Source organism: Balearica regulorum, chromosome 23 (genome assembly GCF_011004875.1).
Source record: "Balearica regulorum gibbericeps isolate bBalReg1 chromosome 23, bBalReg1.pri, whole genome shotgun sequence".
NCBI lineage: Eukaryota > Metazoa > Chordata > Aves > Gruiformes > Gruidae > Balearica > Balearica regulorum.
Genome location: NC_046206.1, coordinates 1192363 through 1210298, shown reverse-complemented (window position 1 = coordinate 1210298; position 17936 = coordinate 1192363). Strand labels below are relative to the sequence as shown.

The following is a 17936-nucleotide window of genomic DNA, read 5'->3' as shown; positions in this document are numbered from 1 at the left end:
AAAACAAGACCACCCTTAGTGCCACAGAAGGTCAAAATCTTACTAAAAGACCCTTGTGTTTTTTCTGTTGCACAACCTTTTGACCTAGTTTTGCAAATCTAAGGTAAAAGCCCCGTGAGTGGCAAGTTCCAGGTTTGATTGTTTGTTCGAATACATTTAGGTGATACCAAGCGCCTTTTTGTGCATAATATCTTCCAGAGTTCGCTGCTCTTGGAGGAACTGTTTAGCATCATGAAGAACAACATAGAGCAAGGGAAAATATAGAAGTGGTTGTGGTTGGAGGATGTGATGACATCACAGGGTTCAGCGGGAACATGGGGCTTTTAAAAAGCTGAAAGAAACATCCTGACAGTCAGTTATCACATCCCCGTAAAGGAGTCAAACAAACATTAGCTATTAAAAAGCCAGGCTATCTTCATCAAAGAGAAAAAAAGACTCCGTCCTGACACAGAATATGCACTGGCAAAAATGTAAGTGAGCTCTGATTTGTTTTTTGTAACTGCGATAAAAGCTGCAGATTGTAATGAATAAGTAAGCATTAGCATAGCATGGGAGACAATACTCGCGAAGAGATGCGTGGCTCAAGAGAGGCAAATGATAAGGCATGATGCTAATTTTCCAGCAGGGATATTAACACAGGGCGGCATTGCTGCTTTGTTGGCATTCATCACTATGAATCAAGTGGAAGACTATGATTCATAAAAACAATAACAGGATGCAGGTATTATATCAAAGGTTACAGTGGTTACATACCAGAAAATTTTCCTTTTTAAAAGTGAAACCTGTGAGAAATCTTATTTCTGTGCCTTTTTTGATATGTACTTTTTTCAAGTAATAAAAAAAGATAAGGAACATAGCAGTTGAGGGCAATGCAGTTATGACTTTACAGGAAATCAGTTTTCTTGTTTTCAAGACAATTTCACTCCTCTTGGCCCACCTTTGTTCGAATAGTTTATTGATCATAATACAGACAGGTGTTTGCTTCTTGCAAGTTTTTCATTCTTACTCTATGGATCTGTAGATGACACTCATTTTTGCAACTGTGCTGCCATCCTTTGCATTTCACTGTCCTGTTCCATTAACCTGGAATAATACGATATACCTGAACGGAAGAAGCTAATTTCTTAAACATTTGCCAGTGACTTATCTGACATGGAACTAACATTAATCTTCTTTATACAATAGCTTGTCGGTTGTTCAGAGGTTGGTTTACTATGCATACGCCTTTCTGAGCTTGTTAGCAGTTCAGTCTGTTTTCTCTGTTACACGTTTCTCATGCTTTTTTCAGTTGAACACTTTGGAAGCTCAAATGTATATTTGTGAAATTATACTGCAGACTGTAACATCCTGTAGCAAGAAGCTCTGACTGCTTATTCAACAGTGTTTCAATTTTTCTGACAAATATTAAGCAGCAAGAGTGAGCACTATGGCAGCACACCTTGTTTCCTCCTTCATCTTGTGCAGTTTTCAGAATCATTAGGTATATCATGTGGAGCGTTTCGCAAGATGATTAGATCCAAACCTTGAATCTAGTCTTCAATCTCAAAAGTCCATTAATGGTTTGTTTGGGGGGGTGTTTTCTGCAATGACAAAGCAATACTAACAACCCAACGTTTTAGGTAGAACGGAATTGGTAACTGAATTGGTATTTTTCCTTTACATTTTTTCTTTGACGTGTGCAGTGCTTTCAAAGGTAGGCAGGAATTGCAAGCCTGCATGAGAAGAAATCAAAACCTGTATCTTGATGTTCCTGTTGATAGTTTCTAGACAAGACAACTTCTGGCCAATACCTGCTTGTCCCTCCGTGCCCCCTGAGCTTCTCGAGACTTGAATCCCCTAATAAAGCAATGCTTCCTGGCTGTTTTGAAAGCCTGCGTGAGGCACAGGAACTGCCTTGAATTGCCTTCTGTTCCTGAGGCAGTCCTTCTCACGCTGGTCAGGTGAAGCAGCCAGCGGAGTGGTCAGACTTCCCTCTGACTCCTGGGCTGGTTTCTAGAGCAGCCTGGCATTATGTTTACTAAGACGCGGATGGGGCTGAGGGGAAATTTCTGTAGGTGGCTGCCTGGCTGAGTCTGCGCTCACTGTTGGCGTTTGCTGTCTTTGCTGTGTCATCGCATGCTTAGGGTTCCTTTTTCCAACGTGGAACTGTTATCTTATTAACCCTGCTTCTTTTCTACACCGTTAGAGTAATGAGTTCTGTGCCTTGGCTTTGAAGGTAGACAGGAAGAGTATTCTGATGACTGGGACGCAGGCAGCTTGGGTGCAATTGCCTGCTCTACTGGAGACCCCTTGTGCAACTGTAGGTAGATTGCTCAGATCAGTACAGGTATTCAGGTGCCAAGTCCCAAACGCTTCAGTGGAAGTTAGACTCCTCAGTGTCTCTGTGAGTCTCCATTTGGTGTCTCTGGTGCACCTATATTTCCTGTTAGTGTGACCAGCTGTGGCCTCAAGTTTCCTGCACCATCTGGTTCAAACCACCTGTGACCACATGGATGTCCCGGTGCCCACATGCAAGCCATTGGCTCTGCTCTAAAGTAGAAATTGATGCAGAGGTAGCATGGATGACCAGGGAACTTGGTGTGTGCTTGCACGAGCCCCAGGCTAATGTGAGAGCATAGAAGCCCTACTCTGCTCTGCTCCCTACCTAGGAAATAGGAGAAGCTTTCCTCAGCCGTGCAGAGAGTTTCAGTGCACCTACAATGAGTTACTTCAGTGTTCTGGCAAAAGGGCATCCTGGACAGACAGGCAGTAAGTCTGCGGGGAGCTTCTGAGGAGTGGGTGAAGCTTTTGCCCGAGTATGGGACAAAGCATCCCATATTTGGTGTAGAAACAGATGGCTCTAATCCTGGCAAGGGCAACTGTGTTGTTTTGCACACCTGCTGCCAGGCAGGCAGGTGAATGACACCTAGCCATGCGCTCCCAGGCACGGATGGCAGGGTTTGATGTTTCTCACTCTGCAGGTAAATTACTTCCCTGCGGTCTAAGCTGCCGTATTATGGAGTAACCAGCCTAGAGAGGCATACGACCATGTACGGGGGCACATGTAAAAGAGACCTTTATCCCGCTTGGGATCTGTCAGAGACAGCAGGGGTGCTGCGATAACTGGGCCAGAAGGAAGACAAACGGAGGCACAAACTCCAGTGCCAGTGAAAGTCAACTGGAGTCAGTCATTTAATTTCCCAAGGCCTCTTGGCAAATTTCATAGTACGGACCTGGTTTCTGGAGGAGACCGGATTAAAGAACAAGACAAGTATTAAGTCCAACTTTACATGCTTAAACAGCAGAATGACTAGGGAATATGGGGATATGAGTAGGTTATGTACCATTATGTTGCTGGAGGAAGCAAAGGCATAGTGGATGCTCAGGCATTCCTGTCTTACTGGTACCGAGCTGGTTCCCTGGCTGGAGCTGCATTTGCAATTCTGGTCAAATGCAGTGTCAGCTTGAAAGCAAAGGCAGAGGCAGAAATTTTTTTTTTCTATCTGTACTTGTGTGAGAGGACACTACCTAGAAGTCCTGGCAACCTCTTCCATCAGGACACCTTGATTTGGATTAAAATTGGGTTTTAGCAAAATAGAAGGTTTTAAAACAAATGGTATCATTTCCATACGTTTTCCCCAGATGTAAAAATAAAATACAACAACAACAAAAAGCCAAAGAACAAAAAACTCTCCCAAACTGAAAGCCTGAGTGTGACACAAGAGCTCATTTAAATAGGTGTGACCTCACCAGAGGGCATTTCTCATGGGCACCTTCTGAGGGGCAGTTTCCTGCTTCTTCAGGGGACCCTTCTGTAGAAGGCCCTGCAGGAAGAGAAGGCAAGCTAACAGACCTTGCCCTCACCTGCTATGGTCAGAGGCTTTTGCCCTCCAGGGAGTCTCGCATGGCTGGCCCTGCGCACTGGAAATCGTTCCCTCAGGGTCACGGCACAGTGCGTTTCTTTGCAGGAGTGGGGCCCAGAGCTTCCGCTCAGCAAAACCCCAGAGAGTGTCTCAGCCTGAAAGCATCCCCTCCCACGGTAGAAGTGAAGTGACTGGTCGGGGCTTCCCGGCTTTTGGCAGGATTCTGCTGAATGGAAGCAGGCCCGCTCTGCAGCCCAGCAGCCCTTCAGGGATGGGAAATCTCTAATGGGTAGCACCAGCCACTTTCCTCTTGTGTGTCTTTATCATGTTGTATTTTGAAAATAGAACAAACGTACCTTTCGCACAAATGGTTTCTGTTGTGAGAGGGTATGCGAGCACGTTGAAATTCTACAAGAGTTTCACATTTAGGTGATGCTTAAGGCTAGGTCAAAATGCTTTGGACATTCAACTCCTGTTGCAGTCCCATGGGACTTCTGCATGTAAGGCAGACATTCAGCTGTTCAGCTGTTCCACTGATTGCTTGGATTCCCATGCAACTCAGATCTGGGAATTTGCACCTTTGAAAATCTCTTACCACATACTTTTTAAGTGCATAAAGCCTTTTCTGCCCACAACAGATGTGGGGCTCTATACAGCTTTTCTGAAAGTATCAGATAATGAGACTGAGAGGTGAAACTGCAATATGCTGCACCTTGTGAGTTTTAATTTTGGTAAAACCCCACTGGGAAAGATGGATAGTATGAAAGTTGAGCCCATCCATGCTTTACAAAGCAGGTGTCAGGCTCTACGAATGACCACATAAGCAATTAAATGGAAAGCTTGCATTACTAAAATGGAAAGAGTATTATGGGCTGGGAGGAATTAGGATGTGCGGGTGAGACTTATGGTTAAGACACTTTCTGTCTATCTCAGCTTCCCCTTTGTAATAGGGGTTCTCTTGTTCTGAAACAGGTAATTTTCAGCAGCCCTCACTGCTGCATGGCCAATGAGTCCAACTCCTATTTGGCACTTGGAAGCTCTTTTTTTCCTTTCTTTTCCTTTCTTTTCCTTTCTTTTCCTTTCTTTCTTTTCCTTTCTTTTCCTTTCTTTTCCTTTCTTTTCCTTTCTTTTCCTTTCTTTTCCTTTCTTTTCCTTTCTTTTCCTTTCTTTTCCTTTCTTCAGCAGGGATTACTAGCCAGCCTTTCATGTTGTTTCCCCAGTGTCTTCAGATCTCCCCTTGATTTTTTTTCTATCTAGGTGGAAAAATACAAAGTTAACATTTTGTTTGCCAGTCTGCAAGGCTTTCCTTGTGTTGAAACAGAATGTAGGTTCTGCACAGTGCTCTCCTAACTTCCACTCATTTAGATCATCCAGAGGTGTGAAGGAGACTTCTTTTAAAAAGGACAGTAGTCAAAAGCATACTGTGCCCCCAAGAATGGTGCAGGCAGGGTACGAGGGCACATGGATCTGCTAGAATCCAAGGCTAATTTGATTCTTGTCAATCTTCCAAGTGCAGATAAATGCCTGAAAATAAAGACACTGGGTATAATTCTGAAATAAACTACTGTCAAACGAGTATGTTTCACTGACTTTGGTAGTTACAGTGCTAAGTGAGAGAGCAGAAAGAGACCTAGTCAAATCCTGTACTGAGTTGTTGGTAAGCAAGCGAAATATTTAGTCTATTGATTTAATTAAGCTCAGAACCCTCCCAAGTCCATTTCCTTATGCTGAGCAATGAACCATCACTCAGCTCTTTTGCTCATGCTCTGAGTTCTTTATTGTAGAGCAGATTCTCTGCCCAGATGTTTTCTTAGTGTTTGCCTTTAACTAAATCTTTATTGAAATACCCACCTATAGTGGAACAAACAGTATAGAAAATAAACCATTCCAGTTTCCCTTGTCAGGGCTGTCTACAAAAAATAATGGTAACGCTTCAAAGGAGATTTGGGATGTGTCAGATGCACAAAATGAGCTGCATGTTCAGCCCTTGAAATGGACTTTGACGTGCAAACCTGGGGGCCCAAGACATATCATTTCAAATGGAAAGGCTACCGACAAGATAACGAAGCAAGCAATAGCCAAATGGAATACAGATAAATGTTTTCTGAGTTGTTTCATTATTCATTTGGCAATGCTGTACACGTGATTCTGTGTCCGAGCACAGTATGGCAGGTTTTTCATTCTCAGGGCCAGCCAGAGAATGTATTACTCAGGTCTGTATTAGTCAATTTAGGCCAGGTCCCAAGGACTCGGTACTTACTACCCACTCGAGCCTGTTACCACCAATGCAACTTGCTAAGATGGATCTTGGTAGAAATAACTGACTTTTGTTTCCAAGGGCACGAGTTGCAGATGGGGCACTTCGGAGTGTTTCACTTTGATCGGATCAGTTAAAAAGGGGACACACCCTGGAGGATGCTGAAGGCTGGGGATGAAGTTGAAATGAACAGCCTTTCTCCTGAGTGGCTCCCTGTCATGTTACTGTCTGGGCTTTTGGACAGTTAAATGAATTTCAGTGCTTTGCTTCCCTGCCCTGGACTTGCCACAAATCAGAGACAAAGAAAGATCACTCTCTTTTTTCACTCTTAGTAACATATTGAGGAAAACTGTGTACTTAGCCAGTAAATAGGGACAAGGCTCATCTTCTCCAGTCATGACCGGGGAACTCTCATTCTGCAATGTACTTTGACTCCCAGCTGGATGGCTATGGTTGAGGGAGCACAGAGACCTGGACAAATATTACACTATTTACTGCCTTCCATAAGTGGGTACTGGTGGTGTGATTAGAGTCAAAGCATCCAAGCTCTGGCGGTTGCCAGAGAAGGGCTGCAGTTGGATTACCTTTCCAGCACCACCTCAATACCCCTGTGGGGACTGGCAGGTGGTTGTTGTAAGAGCAGTAGAAACGCAAGAAAGCCAAAAGGAATAAGGACTGCTTTTCTCCTGGTTGTATAGATTTGTAAAGTTCTGAGTTTTCAAAGGGAATCAACTGCCTAAGAACTGCAGATCCTCCTTTGCAAGGATTTCTAAAACCACTCAAAAGTGCTTCCGACGGTTCTATTAAAGCACTTCTCCTTGGGCAGCTGAGTAACTTTGCAGATCTACCACTTGGGTGACCCTTCCCTCAACTTTGTACAGGGATCCCGGCAGAGCTAAGAACTGGCCTTTGATTTCCTTGCCTCTCCTTGCTGATCCCCTACTATGAATGGTTAGGTAGGCTGGCTGTAAATGTAAGCGGAGCTGATGAAATATTTCTCATACAAAGGATTGCCTGCCTAGCTGTAAGAGCTGCATTTTATCCAAGTGCTTTCCGCAGTGATCCATGATGTACTGTGGAACATTATCAATGTCATAAAAGCAGCCATTTCAGTTCTGATGTCAGCTCTGATCACACGATTCATTCCCAAAGCAGCAACAGACCCAAAATCATATTACTAGCTTTAATACTTTAAAGAAATAATTTTGTAGGGTTCTATATCTGAAGTCAATGTAAAATGCAGACAACCATGATGAAATAGTCCCTTGATAAATGGGCTTTGGTGTCTTATTGTAAAAAGGTTGTGATTGGAGTCTTAGCATCCAAGTAGTGTATATAAAGCTAAGCAACTCTTTTCTTTTTATTAGCCAAAGTTCACTGTGTACAATAAAAATGTCAGCAGCTGCCTAATGTAATTTGGTCTTTAATATCCAGTCCAGAAACTCACTATTTGTTAATTGAAATCTAAATTTTTTTTGTTATTCAAGAGTTACTGTTTGCTTTCTGGTGTTACTACAAATGAGAAAACGTTTTCTATTGTGTTTCTTTTCAATTTTTTATTATACTGGAGGTGAAAGAAGAGACAAATATTTACACTGTTAACACTGATCAATTGATAAGCTTATCACATGTCAGTGTGTGAGCAAAGAAACAGTAAATCTTCTGAAACAGTGACAAGTGTGTCATTTGGTCTTAAAGATTAGCAATGTATTTCAGACTGAAAATTGGCCTGATGGGAAATCATTCTGACTTGTTTGAAAGGATGAAAGTTTAAACTGATCTGCAGCTCACATGTGTGTGAAGGCTAGTGGTGCTAATAAGAAGTTTAGTGATCTGAAACTTGTCATGCTTCAATACTTGCAGTCTTCCAACAGCTGTTTTGTCATTATCTTCCTTCAAATTTCAGCAATGGTTAAATAAAAATGTGGAGGAAGATGCATTTTGAAGTTGCTTGATTTAATTGTTTGGCAATGTCTTGGTATGCTTTCCCTGTCTCATCTTTTACTCACACCAGCATTTCATGGACATTAGTAAGAAGCAGATGTCTTTTAAAAGACTGCATCTGCATATAGGTACTGTACTGACAAAAATCTGGGGATGACAAATACCATACAAAAATGGGATACCGTTGACTGTTGCACTAGATGCTGCGACATCTCTCAGGTCTCCAAAGCACAAACAACTGAAGGACATGGTTTATAGGATTACTGCCCAACACATTAGTCTGCTCAACTTTTTGCTCATCTTGGGCAAGGGGTCTTGTGAAGCATGTTCCTGAAGCTCTTTTCGGCCTATGAGCTGGGGTTGGAGCCGCTCCCCGAAAGCAAACAGCAAGATCCCCATTGGCTATGTCTGCTGTGTTCAGCACAACTTGGACTCATGCTCAGCAGAAAAAATTACATCTTTTTTCCTAGGTGCAAACCAATTGGCAGAGGCATAATCAATGTAGAGAGATGAGTGTGTTGACCTTAACAACATCACTAATGGGGTTCTCAAATCTTCGTCCGGAGTCCACTGAAATTGGCAGCCTTCAACCTTGTCTATGCAGTCTGAACACGTTCAGGCTGAGTTGCAGCGTGGTCTGGGATCAAACATCATTATGGGCTTTCTTCTGTCGTCACTTGATACTTAGAGCTGGTGGGACTGCTGCATTTGGTACCTATGATTTTTCATTAGTTGTGTTATCCAGCCACTTTGAAAGATTACTCAAAAGTCTTCAAGGTTTGTGCTAGGCTTTTGCCAACATTCAACAAATACAGTAAGTGATAACATTGATGAAAGGAGCCTGAGCTTATACACACACCGTGGATTTGTAAGGCAGCCCGACAAAAGCATTGCAATGAGCTAAAATGTATTTACATGTAGAAACTATTGCAAAGTTTCCTAGTGGTTGGATTAGACTCCTTCTTTCTTGACTTCTGATGCTATGTACTGCTCCAACTTCAGAGAGCAGTTGCAAATCAAGATCCAGTGCCTATTAAGGAACAACATATGGCTGTTCTGTGGTCCTTGAACTGTATAAGCCGAGCTAGAACACAGTGGGCACTTGAGCACATGTTCTGCTATTCCTTTTATTTGTTTGAATGGAATTTGGGCCTGCAGACATTGGTGTACCTCCTTGGTATAAGGAGTTGGAGACTACTAAATCCAAGTACTTCCTTTACATGGATATTTTAATTGTCGTTATTTCTCAAGATGCTTTTATCTTTAAATTTATCGTATTTCTTTTGCTTTATGAGGAATTGTACACTGAAGACAAAAGTCATTTTGCTGTGGTTTGTCTGTAATGCTCAGACCTTGTACACACTTCAACAGTGGAAAAGCAGCTGTGCTAACATTATTTTTATTTCTGGAGGTCAGCTTGGGGGAACCGAAATACGTTCTGCAGACTTTGGTGTTTTTTTATTCTTTTTGGTTTTTTTTTTCCCCTTTTTTCTTTTTTGGTTACTCTGCTTACACCGGAAACTTTGAATAGGTATATTTGTCAGCTTTTACAGTAAATTTCTTCTTTCCCATCCCCCAAACCTGGAGCCAGAAACTGCCATACTTCCCCCACCCTAATTCTGCAAGGAGGCCCTTTGAAATCGGTGTGATGACTCAGGGATAAGATACTACCCAAGAGGTACAGTTCGGCCGCTCATGCAATCTGTAGCAGAGCTATTTGCTTTGGTGGAGTTGATGTTTTCACGCGACATAAACAGCAGCAGCAATGTCTGACTCTGAAGAACTCTTCAGTAAAGTATAAATAAATAATTTCTAAATGTAAATATGTTGCTTATAAGACCAAGAAAGCACCTTTGTGATGGTGTTTATTGCAGACCTCCTGTCTCGTATTTAGCTCCTTCTCAGAGCTCTCAGTACAGCTCATACCACAGCACTTTTTAGCACGATTTTTTGCACTCAAATTAATACCAATTAAATTTAAAGAGCAAAATGTGAACTATATTAAAAGCCCTTGTGGATGCTTGTATGCAGAATTAAAGTGACCTTAATTGTCTTTGTTAACTGCATTTCCAAAGCCAGAGGATTCATGGGAATGCAAGTAACCCGCTTTAAAGTTCCACAAAGAATGTCCACAGAAAGCAATGGTAGATCAGGAAAAGGTTGAAAAATCATTTTTTTCTTCAGCTACTGTTGTAAAGAGAAGTATTTTCCCAGTATGCATAAAGGTAAAAAAAGACAACAGTTCAATGCATAAATGTAGTGCTATCTGGTACCCAAAATATTTATAATGGTCGAGTGAGGTTTCATGATTAAATGGTATGTAGTGAGTCAGAAAGAGTTAATGGTAGAGCAAAGTTGAAGGGAAATAAGTAGTTCATTTTTTAAAAAAAGAAATTAAAGCAGACATGTTTATTCTGTTAAAAAAATTTTTGAAGTTGACTTACAATGTCTGTGTTTAGACTCAGTTCTTCTCTCCCCAGTAAGGTGTAACAGAAACATCTCATTTTGCACATAATTGCATGTAACTGGGAGAGATGATCAGAAGTAAAATGATTCATCTTCTTTGGTGATGTGAAGCACAGAATATAAATCTGAATAGATGTTTCCTGGGTGGAAGAATATTTCAAGTTTACAATTTGAGCTGGATATCCACCTGGACTTCATAAAACCAAAGGCCAGTTGCGATCTTTAGAAGTGGAAACTTATCAATTAGCATATTTACAAATCAAAGTGCAGTAAAAAGAGCAGCAGTGGCTACCTGCCCATCAGTGGCTTTACAAATATCAGGCCTCTATGAGCTTTGATATCCTATGGTTTCCTTCTGCTATGAATTGCCTCCAAATACTTCATGTAAAATATGGGTTGATAATATCAGTTTATGAGGAACTGTGCTTCCTCTACTTCCACTTGTTGCAAGACTTTTTGATACGCCTTTTCAGCTGGCTGTAAGCTTTACTTTTCAAATTGGATCAGAGTTTATGGGCATAAACGCTGAGATGTGTTTCCAGATAACTGCCTGCAAAGCTGTGTCACGTCCCAGCTCGCTAAGGGATAAGCCTCCTGGCCAGGCTATGAGCAAAGCTCTGTTTGGAACAGAAACACGACTCTGGTCCGGGACGGCGCTTAGGTATACCTGCCTGTTCTCAAAAGCTGTGAGGTATGCATGTCAAACTGGTGATGAGTTAAATGGCTTTCCGAATGAGGGTGCTATTCTACTTTGGGTTGAGTTTATAGCTTGTGTCTAAGTACAGAATATAAAATATTTCTCCTGAATATCTAATCTCTACTTTATGTATCTACCTGGCCAGCAATTATGTTATGTCATAGGCTAGATATCTACTAACCAAACTGTATTATATGTCTGTTGCATATACTCAGTCTGATTTGTCCTCCAAGTGGGTGTAAATCACTGCACTGCAGATCGGGGGCACTGAAGCAACATAAAGCAGATACTCACAAGTGAAGTCAGGAGGAAAGAAATATACACACAATTTTTGTCAGAAGCCTAAAGAAAACAGAATTTCAGGCTCAGGGATTAAGGGGGGGGGGAGGTAGAACATCAAAATTAACACACTGGAACCTCACTGAAGACAGCAGAATGAAAGGTTTAGTCTAGAGACAGTTTGAGGAAACCCAGCATTTGTTTGTTGCTTTTCTCTGGCTTTGATTTTTGTCTACCTAGTTGGTAAGTTTTGAAGAAGGGTGCCCTTTTTCATCTCCCTTCAGAGTGTGTGGCTCACCACTACTACTCTCTTTTCGCACATGTATAAAATATAACCCCAAATGGAAGGGGAGGTCTGTTGATAGCCATTGCTTTTAGGAATGGAGTACTATCCTCTGTGTAACAGCAGCAACCCCTTTTCCTCCTACTACATCCTCCCTGGCTTTCATAAATGTTTAGAGTGATGTGCCTATTGATTCAACAGAACATGTTCATTACGCCCTGCGCCTAACAGGGCACGGCTCCCGCAGAGTATAAAAGCACCTGCCAGTGTGGCAGGGAAACCACCAGCTCCGACGTCCAGACCACCCGGGCTGCAAGGCCTGTGCAAGCTCTCCTGCCGTGAATTATGTACGAATGCTCTTTTGCCAAAAAAAAAAAAAAAAAAAAAAAAGGGGGGGTTGAGTTTCTCAGCTGGAGGGAATTGCAAGCATACTTATGTCAGGTTAGGTTGTCCTCATGATCCATCTGCGTGATCGCAACATCCATGCAGCAAAGGTAGAGAGAAGGCCTGTGCCATCTGACGTCACGTATGGGCCAAAAGACATCATTAGCTAAGGAAGAGTATGTTTGAGTCCGGACTCCAGCCACGTTGACTAGTACAGCCTGCAGACAAGCAGGCTGCCGTGGGGATTTTAGCTCTGGCAAATAGCAGGAAAAGAAAATAAATGTCACCTGCATTTATTATTTTTTTCTCAGCTTCTGCTCCAGAACAGCAGCCGCAGCCTCGCCCCTATCAAGGTGTCCGCGTCAAAGAGCCAGTGAAGGAGCTATTGAAAAGGAAACGGGGAAATGTTCATAATGCCAGTGCAACGGCAGCTACAACGGTAGGAGAAAAAACAAACACAGGCGGAAAATTCTTCCCCAATAGCTAAATGATTGACCAGCTCTGGCACCAGCTGGCAATACTTTGGCAACGAAAGAAATCTTTGCATCTCTAAAGCATTTTGAAGGCAATGCTGCCTCACGTTACCTGGAGATATCATTAAATATATCTTTACTTTAGGTGGAGTGCCTTTAGGGTGCTGAGCACCTTCAATCACCATCGACTTAATGGAAGGGCAAAAGTGCTTTGCACTTGGCAGGATCTAATTCCTAGGAAGAGAAGGCGGCTTGGAAGTTAAGCAGCTTGTTTACAAGCACAAAAGGAGAACAGCCGGAGCCATCTTTGGCTATCTGCTTCTTAGTTTCACCCTACCTCTATCTGTCCTCCCAGGAGGAAGCAGATTGACTGGCTCCTCTCTGAAGAGGAATTCCCTCTGCAACACAAGGTTTAAATACTGTTTAAGGCCCCCTTGAACTGAAGGGGCTTGTGGACTTTGGCTAGGCCCGTGAACAGGGCTGGGATTATCCGTACTGGCTGAACAGGCTCGGTTCTTGCAGCCCTTCTGTAGAGGCAGGTGGGAACGTTCAGGCACGGACATTGAAGTAGTAGCTGATAATCAGTTGATAATAGCCAATATGGTCTGTCCCTCAGTGCTTCTCAGAGGGGATTGGATTTAATGCTCATGGTCTTAATCTCTGGATGTTTTTCTTCTCTCCTCTAGGTCGTTTTGCCCCATCAGCCTCTTCCTTCCTATTCACCAATGGGTAATGTTTCCCTGACTTTCTAAGTGTTTGTCAGCCCTGCTGCAGGGAAGGCTATGCTGAACTGGGCTTTAATCCTCTCCTGTTTTTTAGGCCAGCCTTGCATTGATATGGACGTTGCTGCCTCTTCATTGCCTGTCACAGATGAAGGAGCACTCTGTTCTGGCTGGATCTCCCAGCCCTCTCCCACATCCTTACAGCCTTTAACTCAGTGGACCACTTACCCTGATTATGTGTCCCACGAAGGGGTCAGCTGTCCGTACACAGCAGATATGTATGTTCAGCCGATGTGTCCCAGTTACACACTGGTTGGACCTTCATCTGTTCTGACTTATACTTCTCAACCACTGATCACCAATTTTGCAGTAAGTCAAAAATACCCAAGTGTGAATGACAGCAATTTCCCCACCTTCCAGCCAGAGCCATGGAGAGTGCTGGACGTAATTAGGATAATTTACTTACTATAATGTTGCGTGTTTCTGCAGCTATGACACATAGTTGTTCTAGCACTGGCCCTGCCTGCACTGTGCTGGACGTTAGTGTGGTTTGAGCAGGACAAAAATTTGTAGTCGATGAAAGATGAAAGAGCAAGGCCAAAACAGCATGTAAACGTAGAACACTTGGTTTCAAGCTGGACAAAATCTGTTTGGCTGACCCAAGATGCTTTGCTCTTCCTTAGAGGAGAAAGGCAGAGAATTCTGTTTCAGTTGAACTCCAGGAGCTGATTTTCCTCTTAATATTGCAGTTCAGCTGCTGAAAGTGACGCCCCAAATCAGCAAAGGCCCCTGCCTGCGTCCTGCGGCCTTCGCTGGCGAGGAAGGGCGATTATTTCAAACGTGGCTCTGCATTGGCTGACGGGCTGCTCAGGACGGACTGTCGCAGAGGCCAGAATCAGCTGCCTTCAGCCTTGCGGCAGCAAAGTTCTTGCATTTCCCTTGCAAGAGAGCCTGTCAAAGAGCGCAGTTTTCAGCACAGGGTGTAACTGTCTCATGGGCTTACAGTGAGGGTGGGAGTGGGAACAGAAAGCTGGAGGGAACTTGCCAGTAGCTCGCACTCATGTCAGCAAGCACCTGGGACACCCACAGCCACCACTCTCATGGGAGCCAGCGTGGGAAAAGTATCACGCTCAGTATAACGCTTTACCCAGAGAGACAGGAAAAGGGATGTTAAAAGTGAGACTGAGCATCCTTAGTCTGTTGTTTTGTGTCCTTCCCCCACCCCACCTGGCCAATTGTTTTATTTTGATTTATTTCCCTTCTAACAGCCCCGAAGCACCACCCCCGCCGTAGTGCCTCAGCTCGAGGTGACAGACCAGCAGCCACCACTCACATACTTCCCATGGGCACAGCCCCTCTCTGCACTGCCAGCCTCCACTTTGCAGTACCAGCCAGCTTCTTCCACGCTTCCCGGGCCGCAGTTTGTGCCCCTGCCGATCTCCATCCCTGAACCAGCCCCACAGGAGCTGGAGGATGCCAGACGAGTCATCGGCACGCTGCCCATTGAGAAGCTTCTTCTAGAAGATGAAGACAATGATACGTATGTTTTAAACCATGCTCTCTCTGTTGAAGGGCTTTAAGTTGCACATCTGGGGCCTGATTCTCACCTACTCAATACTCCACTTGGCACCACAATGAGTTTTGAGTACAGAGGAAAAGCAGGCTGGGGGGCGGGGTGAGGACTTTACTTGTGATTTTGGTGTCCACCTCTAGCACACCATGACTTACGTGTTGTGTGAAACTTGCTTTGTCCTGGGGCCCAGCACAAGACTTCTCTGCTGTTACGGTTCCTGCTGCCGCTCCCAGGCAGGCTTTTGATACCGCATAGTTCTTGTGCTCAGCAGCAGCACGAGGTGACTTTCCTCAGACACGGGGCATGGTCTCAAATTCAGGTACTATAGTGTAGCCGTGGCCAGCTGTAGCATTTGGTAAGGGTACACTTCCCTCTAAACATTGGCAAGACCTAGTTCAATAGGACTGTTTTCCAGAGTTCAATGTCAATGCCTTGTGTGTGTGTGTCTTTGTCCTGTCCACGGAGCCTGATCTAGGCCATTAGAAAACATTTTTGGGGCCTAAATTGTCTTTTTTTCTTTCCCAAATTGAACGACCCCTTTGGAAAATAGGAAAATGTAAAGCGTACTTTTGTTCTGCTGGCGCAGGTAGGTGCATTAGTCTGAAGACAAAAAAATCAATACAGCTGAACTAGACGCCAGTGCAGTTAGACATCCCTATTTACAGAGCAACACAAAATGGCCTAGATGAAATGTTTGAGTTCACACAAAGGTGTAACTTGAAGGTCTCACTCTGTCTGCCGCTGGAAGATAGCCATGTAGGTGTGGGACAGTGGTTTGGAGTCACAGTCTTTCAGCTGCAGAATGTTTTTGGACTCTAAAATATCCACCTTCGAGATGGGGGGCTGATTTAGTGGCTGGCTGGTAATCCTGCGTGTTCTACCAATGGACAGATCCTGGTCCCACTGAAGTCACTGGGAGTTTTGCCTGAGTCAGGATTGCAAGACTTGGCTCCGTATCAGGAGATCACTGAGAAGACAGGGTGTTCCAAAATCTGGACTTCAGTCTAACAAGCAATTCATGGTGTTACTGTTAGCCAGCAATACTTTTGTTTGTTCTGTAGCACTTGAATGTGAAGTCGGTGATGTGCTGAGCCAGGGAACCTTAGTGACCTCTCTTGTGCCTTACTGCTATGGAAAGTTTCTCTGTGCTGTAGCCTCCCAGGCCCACAGGTGCACACATTTTCTTTATAGCTTTCTGATTTTTTTGCTTGGAGAATGAGTAGCTTTACTTTTTCCTCTGGCGCAACTGTAAATATTATTGTTGTTCTTCAGGATTGCCATGCCACAGGCAAATACATTTGCAGAAGATACATCCCCTTCTAATTCTGTTTGTTGTTTTCTTAATAAACAAGGGACTCTTGGCTGGTGAACACAATTTCTCTGGGTTTTTCTGCTTTCTAAAGCCCAGGATCCTTAAATGATTTTATTATTTGCAAGACTAATTTGCAAAATAATTTATTGCACTGTTCATTACCTGGTGTCCAGCGCTCTAGTTGCCACCCAGGCAATATTTCAAGTGACCTTACAGTTTATGCCTGAATGAGGTTTGCAAGCTCACGTCAAAAGTCTTCAGGACTTTCAAAGTATATTTTGTTATTTAATATTGACAAATCTGGAAGACATCAGCAATAGATTATGTAAGTTGTTTGAAAATAGCAGTAGCTCAGGTGCATTGAAATTAGTGGCTTACATTTGCAGAAAAACCCAGCAAAGAAATTAATTAGAAGGTGCTTAGTTCACCACTGCTTACTCCAGTTTTATAAGTACAGAGACATTCAGTAGGTAAAACTGGGATAATGCAGTTGTGAATCAAGCCTGTGGTTGCTAAGGCTGCTTTTAAATTTCTTTTACTCCAATGTATGTAAATTCTGTGTGTGGATATAAAACAATGATGAACTGTTTCAGAATTTCTTTCTGGGTTGTTCTGGTTAGAAAAAGACAAAATCTTTTTCAATAAAGATCTACAGTAACTTTACTATGCCTAGAGTGTTTTATTTCCTATCCAGAAGGGTAACCCAGCATTGGTTTAGCAATCAATTAGTTCAATAATGTACGTACAGGCTAGAGCCACAGATCAGCTGTTAGACTTTCTGCTAAATTTGCATGTTAAGGCAGACTAAGGTGGAATTCCATGATCCAAAAATGGCCTGGAGGCACTGTTTACTCAAGAAGTGCTTACTCACAGAAGCACTCCTGCAGTTCAGATGTTAGTCCAATCACTATTATCCTCTGTTGGCATCCCTGGGGATGCATGGGTGTGCAGCCACAGCTAATGCTGAGCCTGACTGAAAATCAGACTAGCCATGAAGTTGCATTTCTACTTCCTGGAATTGCAAGGTGTGGCTCTGGAGTACGAAATTATCTGAGGAAAGAGAGGACTGCCTACCACCTTCTGACTAAAAAGTCAAATGTTGCTGTCCGGAGCGGAACAAACCCAGGGGCTGGTATGGCTGCCTGTAGGATGGTCTCCTCCTGTGCAAAAGGGAAGCGCAAAGCTACCTGTGCACGCCCAGCACCCTTGCGAATAGGACCTGGGGGAATGGAAGTGGCGTGTAGCTCTGTCTAATATTCTCTCCAGCTCCAGCCACAGAGCCAGGCAACCACGGTGAAGGAGGGGAGTGTTTTCCCTGTCACTAAAGGCCATGTCACCAGCAAGCCCGTAACTGCTACGGGATCTGATAGCTCGTTGTCGTATGCACAAGATAAGGACTTGGTCCCTCTCACCAGTAGTTTTGATAAACAAGTAGCGCTTAACAGGCTGTTTACAAATACACCATTTAGAAGAGGCTGTTTGTAACTGTGGATGGCGTGATATCACCAACGCGTACGAGGCCATATCACCCCAGCAAGCGATACACGCGTACGATATGGTACGCTGGGCCCCGGCACTAGGCTTTGGGGAGGACTTAGATCCCTCCCAGCACAAGGGCAAATCTCACCTGAAAGAAAGTGCTGAAGTGGAAAGGAGACAGCATGTCAAAGCTCAGGAGTGCCGAGGGCTCTTGAAAGCTGCAGT

General features: G+C 43.6%; 1 protein-coding gene across 1 annotated transcript; it reads left to right on the top strand.

Moving 5' to 3' along the window:
• Positions 1-354: 354 nt before the first annotated feature.
• On the top strand, positions 355-16895 carry POU2AF1 (POU class 2 homeobox associating factor 1). The gene is made up of 5 exons (XM_010310479.2): positions 355-470; positions 12464-12591; positions 13312-13354; positions 13445-13716; positions 14616-16895. The coding sequence occupies exons 1-5, from the start codon at positions 455-457 to the stop codon at positions 14925-14927; spliced, it is 771 nt and encodes a 256-aa protein (XP_010308781.2). The 5' UTR covers positions 355-454; the 3' UTR covers positions 14928-16895.
• Positions 16896-17936: the final 1041 nt, after the last annotated feature.

Excerpts from the sequence above, each read along its gene's own strand:
- POU2AF1 (XM_010310479.2), top strand. Across the intron at positions 12,592-13,311 it reads GTGCAACGGCAGCTACAACG|GTCGTTTTGCCCCATCAGCC; the intron begins GTAGGAGAAAAA and ends TCTCTCCTCTAG. Across the intron at positions 13,355-13,444 it reads TCCTTCCTATTCACCAATGG|GCCAGCCTTGCATTGATATG; the intron begins GTAATGTTTCCC and ends CCTGTTTTTTAG.